This window comes from Cherax quadricarinatus, chromosome 25, assembly GCF_038502225.1.
Source record: "Cherax quadricarinatus isolate ZL_2023a chromosome 25, ASM3850222v1, whole genome shotgun sequence".
Lineage (NCBI taxonomy): Eukaryota > Metazoa > Arthropoda > Malacostraca > Decapoda > Parastacidae > Cherax > Cherax quadricarinatus.
Window position 1 is genome coordinate 637074 of NC_091316.1, and position 19144 is coordinate 656217.

General features: G+C 39.5%; 1 protein-coding gene across 11 annotated transcripts in view; it reads left to right on the forward strand.

Moving 5' to 3' along the window:
* Positions 1-19144, forward strand: part of Pmvk (Phosphomevalonate kinase) — an 83582-nt gene that overhangs the window by 27652 nt on the left and 36786 nt on the right. For all 11 annotated transcript variants that reach the window (XR_011392394.1, XM_070088519.1, XM_070088521.1 and 8 more), the window contains exons 2-3: positions 941-1031; positions 9374-9579. Coding sequence is in view for 10 of the 11 variants with exons in the window: in XM_070088519.1 (XP_069944620.1) it covers positions 941-1031; positions 9374-9579 (297 nt within the window). In the remaining variant the exon portion in view is untranslated. The remainder of the gene's footprint in view (positions 1-940; positions 1032-9373; positions 9580-19144) is intronic.

The following is a 19144-nucleotide window of genomic DNA, read 5'->3' on the forward strand; positions in this document are numbered from 1 at the left end:
ACAAAATGATGACATCTTTTCACTCTTAGAATCACTAAAAGCACCAAAATTTTGCAGATACCCACCAATACTTGTACCAATAATGATACCATTAAAATTACCCAACACTCACTGATACCAATACTTTGGCACTCCCTAAATATTTATGTATGTAAATCTTTATTATTCTCATTGAAATTAGCTTAACCAAAACACCACAGACATCTTTAACTTACCAGGGTACACAGTCATTCATAATTATAGACCTGATCGAAGGGGTGTGGGCATTCTATCTAAAATACGTTACTGTGTGTTCCTCAGACAGCATTACTCTCTCTACTACTCTGTCCTATCAAGTACAGAGTAGGGGAAGGGGGTGTTAAACCTGTAGTTATTATATATACAATGCATAGGGAATGGAAGGCAATCAGGTTAGAAATGGTAGAATTGGTCCTCTTCCTTGGTTGAAGAGCCTCTCATTAACATCAAGGCACTTACCTCCCCTGGGGGAAGTCAAGAAAACTTTATTGAAATCAAATGCCCAGAAAGGTGACATCACTAAACCATATTTCATAGGCCTGTCTGCTGATATGTTCACCCAAAATATCTTAAATATTGTATATGCATGACCTTCATATTCCCACCCTCCAGTCTGATATCCAATAAATGTAATGTATTCTACTGTATGAATTATTGCTTTGTTAGTTTACATATGTTATTCATAGAACACACTGTGCAGTATTAACCTCTACTGTTGTACATACTAACCCTTCAACTGTCCAAACGTAGACCTATGTTCACGTGCGTAGCGCTCCGACCTTGATTTTCCCCATTTGAAAGCATGTAGAAAAAAAACATAGATCTACGTTCGGAGCCTGCCGCATGTCAACATATATCAACGTTTGGACAGTTTAAGGGTTAAATAAATGAAAATTATTATCACTATTATTTTTATTTACAGGAGTTATGTCAAAAAATCCTGTTATAATATTTCTATTTAGTGGAAAGCGCAAATCAGGCAAGGACTACATCACAGATATGTTACAACAAAGGTGAGTACAGTATAGTTTAGTACTATTACAGTACTGTATTTGGTTAACAGTAAATATTAAATGTCTGCCTTTACTGATTTAACAAAACTTTGATGGGTGGGCAATTACACCTACCATCCGACTTACGACCAAGTTCGGTTCCGAGAAACCGGCCGTAAGTCTAAATGGTCGTAAGTCGAGCTTTACTACTGAATATCAACAAAACATTTTTGTAATGACTTTATTTTGTTGTTTTATTTTGGTATTTCATGTTTTACTTTACTTTTTATGCTGTTAGTACTGTATTTTATACTGTAAGGTTTAGGATAAACACTGTGTACAACACAAATAGTTGTTTATTTCCCAGAAATTTGGCATAAAAAACACGGTCATAAGTCGAGTGGTCGTAAGTCGAGCAGGTCGTAAGTTGGATGGTAGGTGTATTTGACTGAAGGGTACATCACCAGAAAGAATAGCAAGTCACAGTACCATGACTGGGTCAGTACAGAAATAAACTGCATATAGGAGAAAGAAACTTACTAAGACATTTCAATCCGACTTTGACTGTTAACTAGTTAATGGTCCAAGTCAGACCAAAACCTCGTCAAAAGTTTGTTTCTCCTATGTGCTGGTTATCTGTGTATACATTAGCCTGGATAAGCTTGTGGGCCATACTCTTTTGTCAATATAAAGCTGTAAATGTTAAACCCTTTCAGGGTACAGAGGCCAAATTTCCAAGTGCACACCAGTGTCCAAGAATTTTCAAAAAATAATTTTTTTTTCTTATGAAATGATAGAGAATCTTTTTCTGAAGGTAATAAAACAAAAAGTACAAAATTTGATGGAAAATTGACGAAATTATGCTCTCGTGAATTTTGATGTGTCAGCGATATATACGCATCGGCGATTTTGCTGACTTTGACTCCCATTTTAGGCCAATTACCTTATTCCAGTCGACCAAATTCTTAGCTATTTCACTAGTATTACTTTATTCTATCAATTGAGCACAAGGAATAGCCAACTTAATTGTTTCAACTACAAAAATTATTATCACTATTATCATCACTATTGGAAATTGGTAATTTGGACAGTTTAGTGCAAAGTTCAAAATATTCCAATTTCAAAATAGGGTCCAGAATAAACAATGCAGGCATTCCTGGCACTAAACTAACATTTCCTCTGTTCATTAGTTATGTTTTCAGGCTTTACAAATGAATTCCATTTTGATTTTTAATTCACATGAGCTTTTATTCAAACCAAAAAATTAAAAGATGTACTGTCATACAATATTGTAATAATTGTATAAATAATATCAGCACATTTGTGAATGTATATTAGACCCACCAGCTGGCATGTATTAGACATGTGAGGTTATTTACTCTTGAACATTGGCAAAAATTTAACATTGCCGCTACTTTGAGCTCAGTATCAAGCCATTTTCAGTACTAAAACCAATCAAAATCATCTCTATGTCTGTAATATATCTTCCATTCTATCAAATGAAACCAAGAAATCGCAAATATAAGTATAAAAAAAAATACGAAAAAAACACTGCAAAGTTGCTGTTTTAATAGAAAATTATGGTCTCGGTTTTTTTCTCTCATTATGCACTGTGTGCTGCAGGATTTCTTTTATGTATTGCACACATACCACATAGATGTATTCTCTCATATCTAGGCCCAGATTTACAGCTCACAGCTTATCAGAGTGAGCTGAGCTCATGGCGTAGATCTACGGTTTGGACCCTCAACGTAAAGCCGTAGATCTACGGCACGGACCCTGAAAGGGTTAATAATAGCTCAGATTTATAAAAGATAAAGATCTTATTTCTTTGCAAGGTTACAATTTTATTTCTTTGCAAGGTTACAATTTTATTTCTTTGCAAGGTTACAACTTTATTTCTTTGCAAGGTTACAACTTTATTTCTTTGCAAGGTTACAATTTTATTTCTTTGCAAGGTTACAATGTATATTTACAATTTTGATTAGTTAAGTTTTCTCTTTGTATGTACAAAATGATTAAGATGTATTATTGATATCAGTTACAAATTAGGTTAAAGAACAACAAATCATTGAGCAAATCTTCATTCCATCAAGGAATTTTCATGTTAATGAGAATGTGAAAAGCTCACCCTTTGGAAAGAATAAAAGGACTCATGTATACCTTTTGAATCAGATAAATAGGCTAAATATAAATAATTTTATCAAAATGAAGAAAGGTAGTTTTCCACATCCTATGAGTCTTCAGATCATTGTATTTTTATGTACGTATAGTAATTTTGAAAGGAATACTTTGATTTTGACTTTGACACTGATGTGTCTTGCTCATTGTAATGTTGGTCATCAGTCTGTGCAGATCAAAGTTTTAATTTTTCTCAGTTTCATCACAGAAAATGCTCACATGTGTGTGTGTTGACCCAAACAATACAAACATTGTTTTAGCATAAGCCTTTAATTTTAGAAATGCACAGTTATTAACCAAGTAATAAAAGCTGGGAAATGTTGACTCAAATTGTTCCTAAGGCAGTGGATCACATTGCAGATCAATAAGCTCAAGTTTTAGGTCAACTCAGGGCTTTATCGCCATCAGTTGAGAAAGGAGAGGCAACTATGGACTAATCATGTGTGATTATTTTGAAATCTTGGAATCATTGATTAAATTCAGTATCTAAGTCAAGTAGTAAGATAATAGTTTTAAAATTTGTTACAAACAGTAATCTTCAGGAAAGTTGGAAAGTAGGCTAATTATTTATACATACAGTGGTCCCCCGCTTTTCGTAGTTCCCGGCAATCGTAAAATTTGCCAATCATAGAGGTATTTTCGTATAAATATGGACTCGCTTTTCATAGGTTGACTCGCGAGTTGTGGTTCGTCCGGGACGCGTACCCACGGCGTGAGCCAGGGCGGCAGCCAGTCTGGCATTGTTTACCAGTGAGCGAAGGTCCCCTCACGTGCTCCAGCGAAATATTTCATAATATTCCATTTATTTTAGTGCTTGCAAGTACTAAATAAGCTACCATGGCTCCAAAGAAAGCTCCTAGTGCCAAGCCTGTGGTAAAGAAGGTGAGAAATACGATTGAATTTAAGAAAACCATCATTGAACAATATGAAAGTGGTACAAGTGTGGCCGAACTGTCCAGGATGTATAAGAAACCCTACACAACCTTATGTTCCATAGTGGCCAAGAAAAATGAAATAAAGGATGCTGTTGTTGCAAAGGGAGTAACTATGCTGACAAAAATGAGATCACCAGTACTGGAAGAGGTTGAGAAGTTATTATTGGTGTGGATAAATGAGAAACAATTAGCAGGAGATACTCTTATGACTTCGTTTATTTGTGAAAAGGCTAGGCAGTTGCATGAAGATTTGGTAAAGAAATTGCCTGCAAATAGTGGTGAAGTGAGTGAATTTAAGGCCAGCAAAGGCTGGTTTGAGAGATTTAAGAACCGTACTGGCATACACAGTGTGGTAAGGCATGGTGAGGCTGCCAGTTCGGACCACAAGGCGGCTGAAAAATATGTGCATGAATTCCAGGAGTACATAGAGGCTGAAGGACTGAAACCTGAACAAGTGTTCAATTGTGACGAAACAGGCCTCTTTTGGAAGAAAATGCCAAAGAGGACCTTCATTACACAAGAGGAAAAGGCAATGCCAGGACACAAGCCTATGAAAGACAGGCTGACGCTAATGTTCTGTGCTAATGCTAGTGGGGATTTCAAAGTGAAGCCATTACTAGTGTACCATTCTGAAAATCCCGGAGTGTTCAGGAAAAACAATGTTATGAAGAGTAAATTGTGTGTGTTTTGGAAATCTATTAGTAAGGCATGGGTCACGAGGGAAATTTTCGTCGAGTGGTTCAATGAAGTGTTTGGCCCTAGTGTGAAGGAGTATCTCCTGGAAAAGAAATTGTATCTCAAGTGCCTGCTAGTAATGGACAATGCACCTGCTCATCCTCCAAACTTGGATGACCTAATTTTCGAGGAGTTTGGGTTCATCACAGTAAAGTTCTTGCCCCCGAATACCACTCCTCTCCTCCAACCCATGCACCAGCAGGTTATTGCAAACTTCAAAAAACTCTACACAAAAACAATGTTTCACAGGTGCTTGACTGTGACCACAGACACTTGACCCTAAGGGAATTTTGGAGAGAACACTTCAGCATCCTCCACTGCATAACCCTTATAGGTATGGCTTGGGAGGGAGTGACTACCAGGACTTTGAACTCTGCCTGGAGAAAATTGTGGCCAGATTGTGTCGACAAGAGGGATTTTGAAGAATTTGGGACTGACCCTAATGAGCCTATGTCTGTTGTAAAATCAGTTGTGGCACTGGGGAGTTCCATGGGGGTGGGTGTGAGTTTGGAGGATGTGGAAGAATTGGTGGAAGACCACAATGAAGAGCTCACCACTGAGGAGCTTCAGCAGGAAGAGCAACACATCACAGCTCAGAATCTTGCTGCAGAGGAGGAGGAAGAGAGATGGAAGAAGGTGCCTTCTTCAGAAATTAAAGAGATTTTTACTATGTGGGGTAAGATGGAAAGCTTTATGGAGAAACATCACCCTAACAAGGTTGTTGCAAGCCAGGTTGGCAACATGTACAGTGACAAAGTCTTGGGCCATTTTAGGGAACTGTTAAAGAGATGCCAGAAACAGAGCTCTCTCCACAGTTATTTTGTGAGACAGGACTCCAGTGACTCTCAAGGTGGTCCTAGTGGCATTAAGAAACAGAGAAGAGAAGCAACCCCAGAAAAGCAAATGGTACCTGAGGTGTTGATGGAAGGGGATTCCCCTTCCAAACTATAAACAATCCACTCTCTCCTCCTCCTCCAGTCTCACATACACTAAGAAGAATCTCCAATAAAGGTAAGTGTTATGCTGTTAATGTTTCATTCATCATTTCCCATTGTATTGTTTATGTACTACATGCATATTTCATGTTAAAAAATTTTTTGTTTTAATGCTTCTGGGTGTCAGGAATGGATTAATTGTATTTACATTATTTCTTATGGAGAAAATTGATTTGTAAATCGTAAATTTCGTTTATAGTAACGGCTCCAGGAACGGATTAATTACGAACAATGAGGGACCATTGTATTTCTAACTGATGAGATAAAAAATGCAGTGGAACCTCTACTTACGAGCGCATCCACGTGTGAGTTTATCCAGATACGAGCAATCACTCAGGCGATATTTTGCTTCCAGACACAAGTGAAATTTCCAGATGCGAGCGGGCTTCAAGGGAGGTTTCTTGACGCTGGTGAGGGGCTCTTCCTCTTGATCTAGGGAATTGGATCTCAGTTGTTTGTTGGACTGTCTTATTGAAACTTGGGCAATGTATGATGGAAAGATGCTTCTTACCTTACACCAAAAATGAAAGAAATCGGACCATGAATAACGGAGTTCACTTCTCATCCATTAACCTCCCCTTAGTGGTATATTTTCATATGGTTTTTATGGTTGTATTCTCACTTTTTTGGTCTCATTTGATAAACGAAGTTTTTTCTACAGAAATAGATATGCTTTTGATTGGTTTCACGATGAAAATTACCTTGAAATTGAGCTCAAAGTAGCAGAAATGCTCGATTGGCTCTGCCCCTCAACCTTCACAAATTGGAAAGCTCTTCAACACACTAGCAAAAGTGGGAGCAGACAACATGAAGCAGCAGTGGCAGACAACATGAAGCAGCGGTGGCAGACAACATGAAGCAGCAGTGGCAGACAACATGAAGCATCAGTGGCAGACAACATGAAGCAGCAGTGGCAGACATCATGAAGCAGCAGTGGCAGACATCATGAGGTAGCAGTGGCAGACAACATGAAGCATCAGTGGCAGACAACATGAAGCATCAGTGGCAGACAACATGAAGCATCAGTGGCAGACAACATGAAGCATCAGTGGCAGACAACATGAAGCAGCAGTGGCAGACAACATGAAGCAGCAGTGGCAGACAACATGAAGCATCAGTGGCAGACAACATGAAGCATCAGTGGCAGACAACATGAAGCAGCAGTGGCAGACAACATGAAGCAGCAGTGGCAGACAACATGAAGCAGCAGTGGCAGACAACATGAAGCATCAGTGGCAGACAACATGAAGCAGCAGTGGCAGACAACATGAAGCAGCAGTGGCAGACATCATGAGGTAGCAATGGCAGACAATATGAAGCAGCATTGGCAGATATCATGAGGTAGCAGTGGCAGACAACATGAAGCAGCAGTGGCAGACAACATTAAGCATCAGTGGCAGACAACATGAGGCATCAGTGGCAGACATCACGAGGTAGCAGTGGCAGACAGTATGAAGCAGCAGTGGCAGACATCATGAGGTAGCAGTGGCAGACAACATGAAGCAGCAGTGGCAGACAACATGAAGCAGCAGTGGCAGACATCATGAAGCTGCAGTGGCAGACAACATGAAGCAGCAGTGGCAGACAACATGAAGCAGCAGTGGCAGACATCATGAAGCAGCAGTGGCAGACATCATGAGGTAGCAGTGGCAGACAACATGAAGCTGCAGTGGCAGATAACATGAAGCTGCAGTGGCAGACAACATGAAGCAGCAGTGGCAGATAACATGAAGCATCAGTGGCAGACATCATGAGGTAGCAGTGGCAGACAACATGAAGCTGCAGTGGCAAAGTGTAGCATTAAGAGTGTAGCAATTAAGTGTAGCATTAAGAGTGTAGCACTTACAAATCACTCTGTCTGACTTTTTTGGGTTATCCTAGGTTCTCTACACATGTAGTCAGGAGCAGGAATGGTCTCTGTGGTGGCCCTATAAACCCCAACAACAATGGCCACTGTCACCACCACTAGCCACATAAGTAATGACATGTATTTTATTCATTCTAGTGTATATACGTGTATCATGTTTCTGTGTTATTAATATATTGTTTATTATGTCATATTACAAGAATTGTGATAGATAAATAAGCTGTACCGTTGATATTAGGGAAATTATTGAAGTATTTTCTCATGCCTGGAATTCTGCTGGAACGAAATAATTTCATTTCATTTAATTTAAATGAGGAAAATTGACTCTGCAAATGAGCAAATCCAGATGCGAGCAAGGTCATGGAACGGATTAAATTCGTAACTAGAGGTTCCACTGTAATTTGGTCATAGGATAAAATTCAATTAAAACGAGTGCTTCTTGAAATGGGTGACTTTATAAATATTCTTAAATTGCTAGACAGAGTATCAGGGGAGGGAGAATTCCTTGGCTTTCTGAATGTGGCCTGCAGGCTTTATTTTGCACACCTCAAGTTTAGAAAGAGGTTTTGGGCAATCTGCTATATACTGTGCTACAGGTTGACCATCACTAATCCAGCATCATTGGGACCTGTAGGATGCCAGATTAGTGATTTTTGCTAGATCATAGAGGGGTTAGGTTAGAATACACTGAACTCAACAGCTAACCACCTCATCCTACCTGTGAAATACCCTGTAAATCAGTACAAGTTGGTTAATAAAGTTAACCGTTGTAATCAGGCAAGGGACATAAGTTTTTACCAATGACCAGCAACTTACACCTGTGTGCTCCTACAGCATTAGAGCAGTCCTGCACAGTGACACGATCTTCCGATGCTTTATAATCTGTTGGTGATTCTGCATCCTCAGTTGTCAGAGTTCTTCTTGGCATACATTTCCAATACACTGATGTCTCATCTTCATTGTAGACCTGCTCAGGACTTAATTTTTCACCTGAAACTAACTTGGCAAACTCATCAACAAATTTAGCAGCTGCTTCCTTGTCTGCTGAACCACACACTGCATCAAACTTTAAGCCAAAGAGAAAAACAAATTTGAATGGCTTGCCTGTGTTTGCAAGTGTTTATGCAGCAAGTAGTGCCACTAAACAGTTGCAACAGGTTGGTGCAGCGACCAGGGAAATTTGAAATTACCCTAGCTGAAATTAGTGCCGGATTAGTGATTGCCAGATCAGTGATAGCTGACCTGTACTAGAACAGTATAGGAGAAAACTGTCATATATACATGTATTTACTATTAACCCGTAAACGGTCCAAGCAGATCTATGTTCACGTGTAGTGCTCCAAAAGTAGATTACGTTTTTTTTTACATATTTTCAAATATAACAAAAAAAAAGTAGATCAAAGTTTTTTTACACGTTTTCAAATGTAAAAAAAAAAAGATCTACTTTTTTTACATCCTTTCAAATGTTGAAAAAACGTATATATACGTTTGGACCATTTACGGGTTAATGCTAAGATTTAACTTTTACCTTGTGTCATTATTCTCATGTATATTTTCCAATGCTGTTGTTTGTGGAATAACTTGTAAATTCATTTAACATATTAGCTGTATTTTCACTGTGATACATATTGTGAGTTCATTTACCCACAGGTTGGATGAGACTCAGAGTAAAATAATTCGACTGTCTGGCCCAATCAAACGACAGTTTGCCACAGATAATGGCTTAGATTATTCCCATCTCCTGACAGCTTCAGATTACAAGGAGAAATACCGTCTCGACATGATAGCCTGGAGTGAAGCAAAACGTACTCAAGACACGGGTTTTTTTATTAGAGCAGCAATAGACATGTATGAAGGTTAGTCGGATTTTTTTAAAATTCTTTTTGTAACACCCCCCCCCCCCATCCTTTTTTTTTTAATAGAATGCTTTTGATTCTACAAGTGTCCAAGTATTACAAAAAACACTAGTTGGCCTTATACTAGTGCAGTAATATGAGAGTTCGGGATACTGAATAAACATAAAACAATTTATCATCTTTACTATCATATAAAAACAATCTTTGGTCTAGAGGTATTCTATAATAATAAATAATCTTTAATATAATAACATCTGACAAAAACCTATTATCTTTGGTACACATATATACATGCTACAATAATAAATTATAATTAACATCTTTGTACAAATATATATATATGTATAAATCCTAAAATAATAAATTATAATCAACTCATGACCCTACCACACAGGGTACAACATTTCTGACACTATTGTGTCACACTCAGTCATACAACACTAGTTACACGGAGTTATGCCATACTCCCTTCTCAGTATTATAACACTTTCTCTACCGTGTCACACGACACCCTTGTCTTTGTTATGACGCTCCTCTCCGTGTCACACGACACCCTTGTCCATGTTATGACGCTCCTTCTCTCTGTGTCACACAACACCCTTATCTCTGTGTCACACGACACTCCTTCTCTACCGTGTCCACATTACACCCTTGTCTCTGCGTCACACACACCATCTCTACTGTGTCCACTTGACACCCTTGTCTCTGCGTCACACATACCATCTCTACTGTGTCCACACGACACCCTTGTCTCTGTTATAACACTCTTTCTCGGCTGTGTCACCCGCATAGCGTCTTTCTCTTCAGAGGACAGCCAAACACTACACTCCCTTAGATCAGCAGGAGGCCAGCAAAGTTCACCAAGGCCTGCAGGTCGAAGTCCGCAAAACTGGCCAGTAAAACTACAACCAGAGGCCCACAGGTAACCAAGTCCTGAGGCCCACAATAACTGAAGCCAGCAGACTAAGCGAAGCCCTCAGGTAACTGAAGTCCACAGGGATCTGAGTGACGAGTAACTGCAGCCAGGAGGCCCGCAGTTGACTGAAGTCAGCAGTGAGTCCGTAGACATCACTTTCAAATGTACTCCGTGAGGTAGTTTGGTGAATACTCTCTATAAGGCCAGTAGTTGTATACTGTAAGATGGTCTGGTTGATACTCTCTACTGCCAGTAGATGTATACCGTAAGGTGGTCTGGTAAATACTGCTTCTAAGGCCAGTAGATACACACCGTAAGGTGGTCAAGTGAATACTGCTTCTAAGGCCGGCTCAGCAGTCTCCACATTGAGTTTGTTGACGTACCCGTGGTACTGCAGGCTGGCAGGTTAACAATCTAACCACTAGTTTGGCAGGAGGCTGCCACACCAAGTGTACGTTAGAAGCAACTGCTGCTAGTAGTTGCTTCTAATGTAGATGTTTATGCTGCTATTATAACTGTGGCTGCTATAACAATTTCTGCTGCTATCACTTTTGGCCAATTCATTCATCATTCAGTGACCTGTCTCTTCTTTGATGTGTTACCTTTTGGTCTTGTACTTTCATCTCCTAGCTGTAGCATTTTATCTTCTTCCACATAAGTCTCTAGCATTCTTTGCCACTACCTCATGAATTACTGTGACCTCTGCCTTATCTATAGACCACACCTGGGCCAATATATTAGGTCCTCAAAAAAAAAAAAAAGATGCATTATTAGCTATTACTGACAGAACAGCTGATCATTGAAATTACCAGTAAAAACAAACAGTATCATTTTCAGATGCAATGACAAGATATTAGTGAATAATTTTATTGTAGCATTCAGAAACATTGACTAGCAGACATAATTTTCAAAATGATAAAATTTAAGATAAAGATTTTACTTCTTTGCAAAAGCTACAATGTAGTTCATTGTCGTGATATATTACTGCTGAGTACTACAAGTGCAACAAGAAATAATAGTATTTCTTACCTTAAATTGTGGGTACTGGTGTTTGTGGATGATTGTGAAGAGAGTGGAGATGCATGGTTTGAACCTACTGGGTTGAGGTGGATGGTTGTTGGTTGTCGGCAGAAGTGGATGGTGGAGGTTCTGGTACTAAAGTCGATGGTTGTATTGGAGTGCTCATAAATTCTGTAATGGATCTCTGGGCTCTTTCACCCTGCATTACGTTATACATTTGACAGTAAGGCATCATCAGCTAGTCTAGACCCCATTTCAAAGCACTGCTTCTAGATTTGTCAGGGTCCTCTTCAGTGAAAAAGTCTGCTAGTTTAGCAGCAACATGGAACTGCTCACATAACTGCTGCAGTGTTAACTGTTTTTCTTCAGGTTCTTCTTCATCTTGTTATGTGGCTCACTTGTATGTGTGCATCAAGCTCTGCCAACATTTCCTCTGGACTCCTGTTGTCATCATCATCTTCTAAGAGCTCATTCACATCTTCATTCATATCTTCAAAACCATCACCTGGTAATCTCCTGGCTCTCAAGCAAGGGAAAACCAGTGAAAGAATTAACTACAGAAGGCCATAACTTTCCCTGGCCTGCATTTAATGTTGATTGGGGCACTTCATTCCATGCACTTCTAGCATAGCTGATAGCATCTGCAGTGTTAAATATATTCCAGAAACTTGGTACTGCCAGGTTGGAATCAGAGTGCATTGATGCAACTAGATTTTTCATAATTTTTTTGTGTAGTTACACTTGAATGACTTAACCCTCCGATCCAGTGGCTGTATTAAAGATGTTGTATTTGGAGGTAAAAACACAACTTTTACATTTGGGGTCACATCCAGCAAAGCTTGTGGATGAATATGGAAATTATCAAGAATGAAGAGAGTCTTGAATGCAAGGTTCTTGCTGTGCAGGTAAAACCTAACTTCAGGAATAAAGTTTTGCTTAAGCCAATCAGTAAATATTTCCTTTGTTGTCCATGCTGACTGGTTTGACCTCCAAATTACTGGTAAGGTGTTTTTATCTACACCTTTTAAAGCACAAGGATTCTTAGAGCGGTAAATAACCATGGGCTTACACTTGAAATCACCACACATTACCTGGAGTTTACCTGGAGAGAGTTCCGGGGGTCAACGCCCCCGCGGCCTGGTCTGTGACCAGGCCGCCTGGTGGATCAGAGCCTGATCAACCAGGCTGTTACTGCTGGCTGCACGCAAACCAACGTACGAGCCACAGCCCGGCTGGTCAGGAACCGACTTTAGGTGCTTGTACCGCAAAGGAGCAAGGTGAAGCAATCCTTTGCTGTCTTGAAGCCTGGTGCACTTTTCTCTTGCTGACTAATATAAGTTGTTAGCATTTTCTTCCAAAAAACACTTGTCTCATCAGCATTAAACACTTGATGTGGCTCATAGCCACCCTCAGAAATAATTTCCTGCAATTCAGCAGGGAAATTACTTGCTGCTGTATGATCAGCTGAAGTACTTTCACCCGAAAACTTAATATTATGTAACTTATTATGCAACTTAACCCTTTGACTGTTTCCGACGTATAAATACGTCTTACGAGCCAATGTTTCTGACGTATTTATACGCATAAATTCTAGCAGCTTCAAATCAAGCAGGAGAAAGCTGGTAGGCCCACATGTGAGAGAATGGGTCTCCATGGTCAGTGTGCACCATATAAAAAAAATCGGGGAGCCAGTGGTGCATTGTGGGAATGCCATTTCAGTTGTCCTTTTTCAGCATGTCTAGCGGTAAGAAATATGTGATTCCCCAGCAAATCTGGGACTCTTCTCTTCCCAAGTGATGCTCTAACACAGATGGAAGTGTCAGTGAAGATCAATTTCATGATTTGGAGGAGTTTGAGACCAAAAGCAATGGAGGAGGAGGAGGGGAGGAAGAGGAGGAGGAGGAGGGAAGGAAGAGGAGGAGGAGGAGGAGGAGGAGGAGGAGAAGAGGAGGAGGAGGAGGAGGAAGAAGATGTAATAATATTGTTCCCTTGAAGCAAGAAAAAAAAAAGTCCACCCCATGACAGTGACAAGATAAGGGGAGATAACATCTGATAAGAGCTGACTTTGATGAGCGTAAAGGAGGGTAATATTACATGACCATCGCCCTCCCTTTGTTTTTGCTGGTACACAAACATTTGTCTGTCTGTCTATTTGTCTGTCTGTCAAGCTCCCTGTCTGTCCATCTAGCTCTCTGTCTCAGAGAGAGCCACAAGACTGTGTCATCACGTTTACTCACATCTTCAAGCAGAGTATAGCACTTTGTCTGGATTTCTTGGGTTATCCTAGGTAATTTACACTATGTATACTTGTATTTATGTGTACCTGTGAGACAGAGATAGGCAGACAGATAGAAAGAGAGACAGATTGAAAGATATAGAATGAGGGAGAAAGATAATTAGATAGAATGGAGGAGGGGAAGCAGCATCCGACCCCATTGTTTTGACAGGCGGTAGGGGTAGTGACTAATGAGACAATATGTCACTTTGACAGCTGCCGACTTCTGACTCAAAACAATTATAAGCCACACACTCGCACACAAGACAAGGAGGAGGAGAAGGAGGAGGAGGAGGAGGAGGAGGAGGAGGAGAAGGAGAAGGAGAAGGAGGAGGAGGAGGAGGAGGAGGAGAAGGAGAAGGAGGAGGAGAAGGAGGAGGAGAAGGAGGAGGAGAAGGAGGAGGAGAAGGAGGAGGAGGAGAAGGAGGAGGAGAAGGAGGAGGAGAAGGAGGAGGAGGAGAAGGAGGAGGAGGAGGAGGAGGAGAAGGAGGAGGAGGAGGAGGAGGAGGAGGAGAAGGAGGATGAGAAGGAGGAGGAGGAGGAGGAGGAGGATGATTGTTTGTTTGTTTTTGTAAACAAGTTTTGTAAACAATATATTGATAATTATGTTTGTGTGCTTATTGTGTTGTATACAACGAGTGTATATATATACATTGCACCTTACTTTGGTCTCATAGGCCACATAAGTTATGTGAAAAAATAAAATAGTGAAAAAAACAAAAAACCTTCAATTACAAGTAAACTAAAGTTTACCGGGTGAGCGGCAGTCGCTGCTGTTGCCATACGCGGCTCATTTTCTGCAAACTTCACGGCTCTATATCTCGGTAAGTACCGATGGCAGAAATTTTTTTTTTGGACTAAAACACTCAGAAAAATAATCTTAACATTTTCATAAGAAAAAATAATTTTTTTTTTTTTTTGAATATTTGGCGACATAGAATGACAGTTTCAGAGAGGGGCCTGAAACAGTCAAAGGGTTAACCCTTTGACTGTCGCAACCCCAAATCCTGAGGTGTCTCCTGGTGTCGCAAAATATTTGAAAAAACAAAAATTATTTTTTCTTATAAAATTATAGAGAATCTGTTCCTGATGGTAATGACACTAAAAGTACAAAATTTGATGGAAAACTTACGGAATTACACTTGCACGAAGTTAGCGACCTCGGCGATATTTACGAATCTGTAATTTCGCCCACTTTGAGCCCTATTTTCGGCTAATTCCATTGTTCCAGTCGACCAAACTCATAGCTATTTCTTTAGAACTCCATTTGTTCTATTGATTGAGTACAAGAAACTGCCTATTTACTGATGTCAACTACTCAATAACATAGAAATTGGCAATTTGGCCAGTTTCACGCAAATTAAAAAATATGCCAATTTCAAAATAGGGTTAAGAATGAACAATGCAGACATTCCTGGCTCTAAAATAACATTTTCTTTGTTCATCAGTCACATCTCCAGGCTCTTCTGATATTGCTCTTGCTTTCTATTTTGAATTTTTATTCAAACAAAAAATAGAAGATTTACTGTTATGCAGACTACTGAAATATTGTAATAATTGTATAAATAATGTCAACCCATTCATGACTGCATATTAGAATGGCTAGTTGGACATTTATTGGACAATGACATCATTTGTTTACTCTTGAACATCGGGAAAAATCAAACATTTCCCCTAATTTGAGCTCCATTTCAAGGTCCTTTTCATAGTAAAACCAATCAAAATCACCTCGATTTCTATAATATGTTTTCCATTCTATCAAATGAGGCCAAGAAAACGAGAATACAACCATAAATACTATACAATAATACACCTCAAAGTTGGTGTTTTAATCCAAAAATACGGTCAGTTTTTTTTTTCATTATGCACTGCCTGCTGCAGGATTTTTTTTTATATGGTGCACACTGACCACACAGACCCATTCTCTCACATATGGGTCTACCAGCTTTCTCCTGCTTGATTTGAAGCCGTTAGAATTTTTGAGTATGTATACGTCAAACACATTGGCTCGTAAGACGTATATTCTTCTTTCTTTCAACATACCAGCCGTATCCCACCGAGGCGGGGTGGCCCAAAAGAAAAAAACTAAAGTTTCTCTTTTTAAATTTAGTAATATATACAGGAGAAGGGGTTACTAGCCCCTTGCTCCCGGCATTTTAGTCGCCTCTTACAACACGCATGGCTTACGGAGGAAGAATTCTGTTCCACTTTCCCATGGAGGTAAGAGGAAATAAACAAGAACAAGAACTAGAAAGAAAATAGAAGAAAACCCAGAGGGGTGTGTGTGTGTGTATATATGCTTGTACATGTATGTGTAGTGTGACCTAAATGCAAGTAGAAGTAGCAAGACATACCTGAAATCTTGCATGTTAATGAGACAGACAAAAGACACCAGCAATCCTACCATCATGTAAAACAATTACAGGCTTTCGTTGTACACTCACTTGGCAGGACGGTAGTACCTCCCTGGGTGGTTGCTGTTTACCAACCTACTACCTAAGACGTATATATACGGCCAAAACAGTCAAAGGGTTAAAGTCGTGGAGCCAGCCTGTGCTAAATATACTCTTTTTCAGGCCTTCCTTCATTATCACACACTTTTTTAAACAACTGTAAGGCTTTTTCCCTAATTAAGATGAAAATAAGTGATGCACCTTTCTTTGTTTTTTGTTTGATCCACTCAAGCAACAAGTTTTCAGTTTTATTTACTTGTTGTGATCTACGTGTCATTCTTTTCACGAGATGACATCCTGGGTTATTCATTATTTTTTTTTTTCAACAAACTGGCCACATCCCACCAAGGCAGGGTGGTCCAAAAAGAAAAACTAAAGTTTTTCTTTTTAAATTTAGTAATTTGTACAGAAGAGGGGGTTACTAGCCTCTTGCTCCCAGCATTTTAGTCACCTCTTACAACATGCATAGCTTACGGAGGAAGAATTCTGTTCCACTTCCCCATGGAGACAAGAGGAAATAAACAAGAACAAGAATTAGAAAGAAAATAGAAGAAACCCCAAAGGGCTGTGTATATATACTCTTGTACATGTATGTGTAGTGTGACCTAAGTGTAAGTAGAAGTAGCAAGACGTACCTGAAATCTTGCATGTGTATGAGATAGAAACAATTGTAGAACAATTACAGGCTTTCGTTTTACACTCATTTGGCAGGACAGTAGTACCTCTCTGGGCAGTTGCTGTCTACCAACCTACTACAAGCTCGTATATTCACCTCATTCTTTTTAATTGTATGAACTAATGCTTCATTAATGCCATAGGCCCTCACTACATCCACCACACATGAGCCACTCTTAAGCTTGTCTGATATCTTGATTTTCTTCGTAACTCCTAGACTTAAACGCTTAAACCTTTTCTTGCCACTTTCAGCAACACTCGTATGCCCACTGGGTGCCAAGATATGGCAATTAAAAGATCTAAAATCAATCCACAAACATAATAATAAATCCCGCTAGCTCCTAGCTGTGTTGGGGAAGTATCCCACGGGCGACGCTCCAAATTTTTTCCCCTCCCGCAAACCAAACCGTGTTAAATTAACTTTACAAAGTGTTGTATAAAATTGTGCCACACTTTTTCAGTAGTGCAATAACCAAAATGTGCAAAATAAAACCATGTAATGTAACTGCCTATTGTATTAAAGAGTGGTATAGGGTAAGGAGTGTTGTTTGGGGTACATAGCATCGTATCTTGGAAAGGATGCCTACTGATTTAGAAATTTTCTTGGATATATGCTGAATGTGGGAATGAAATTTTAAGATTACAGTCAAGGAGAAGACCTAGAAATTTACCCTCAGGCATTTCGGGCAGACTTATATTAAATCTTAGGTTTAAAATGTTACAGAATTATGAGATAAGTTGGTATTATGGCTAAGTGACTAAATACTAGTTGTGAGTTTAGCAATGTGAATGCTTTTGTTTTGGCACTATACATAGTTTCAGTATTGGAGTATCACAGGCCAACTTTTGACTAGTTAAGATTCATTATTTTGAGATTGAGATTGATATTTCTGTTTATGGTCAAATGGGTGAGTGAGTGTAAGTGTGAACCACCAGGTGGTATTCGTATTATTAGTTGACAGGGTGTATCAGGGAGATAAGATGTTTTCTGATGGTAGTTTTGAAGGTGATGAATGTGTCTGTAGTTTTGGAATTTTCAGGTAGGGTGTTCCAGATTTTAGGGCCTTTGACATACATTGAATTTTTGTAAAGGTTTAGTCGGACACGGGGAATGTCATAGAGATGTTTGTGTCTGGTGTTGTGCCTGTGGGTTCTGTCACAACTATCAAGAAAGCGTTTTAGGTCAAGGTTAATATTGGAATTTAAGGTCCTGTAGATGTAGATTGCACAGTAGTAAGTGTGGATGTACTGAACAGGGAGTAAGTTTAGATCTATGAAGAGTGGGGGGGTGTGTTGCCAGGGATGGGATTTAGTGATTATTCTTACTGCGGCTTTTTGTTGGGTTATTATTGGCTTTAGGTGTGTTACTGCAGTTGAACCCCAAGCACAGATAGCATAGGTGAGGTATGGATATATAAGTGAATGGTATAGTGTGAGAAGGGCAGTTTGCGGCACGTAGTATCACCAAATTTCTGTAAACTCAGCATTGTAATCCTTATAGAGAATAAACTTTGAATTGAATTGAATTGAATAGTATCATATCTTGGAGAGGATCCCAACCATTTTGGATACTTTTTTGGTTATGTGTTGGATATGGGTGCTGAAGTTCAGGTTGTTGTTGAGGTATAGGCCTAGGAATTTGCCCTCATTATGCCTGGTAATTAGAGTGTTGTCGATCTTAATGTTAATTTGCGCATCTCCTGCTCTGCTACCAAACATAATGTAGTAGGTTTTGTCAACGTTAAGCGTAAGTTTATTGGCTGTCATCCAAGTCGATATTTTGATCAGCTCCTCATTAACAATGGTGTTGAGGGTTGCAAGATTAGGGTGAGAGATGACATAAGTCGTGTCGTCAGCAAAGAGAATGGGGTTCAGGTGTCCAGATACGTTTGGAAGATCATTGATGTATATGAGGAAGAGCAGGGGACCAAGGACACTTCCCTGCGGAACTCCAGTATCAAGTGGCTGTGTTGTTGATGCTGTGTCTTTAATAGTGACATACTGATACCTATTAGTAAGGTAAGATTTGAAATATGCAAGCGCATGGCCTCTTATACCATAATGGTCAAGTTTGTGGAGTAGGATGCCGTGGTCTACTGTGTCAAAAGCTTTTCTTAGGTCAATAAAAATTCCTAGTGGATATTCCTTATTTTCCAATGCTGTGTAAAGCAGATCTAGCATTTTTATAATTGCATCGTTAGTGCTTTTATTTTTCCTGAATCCAAA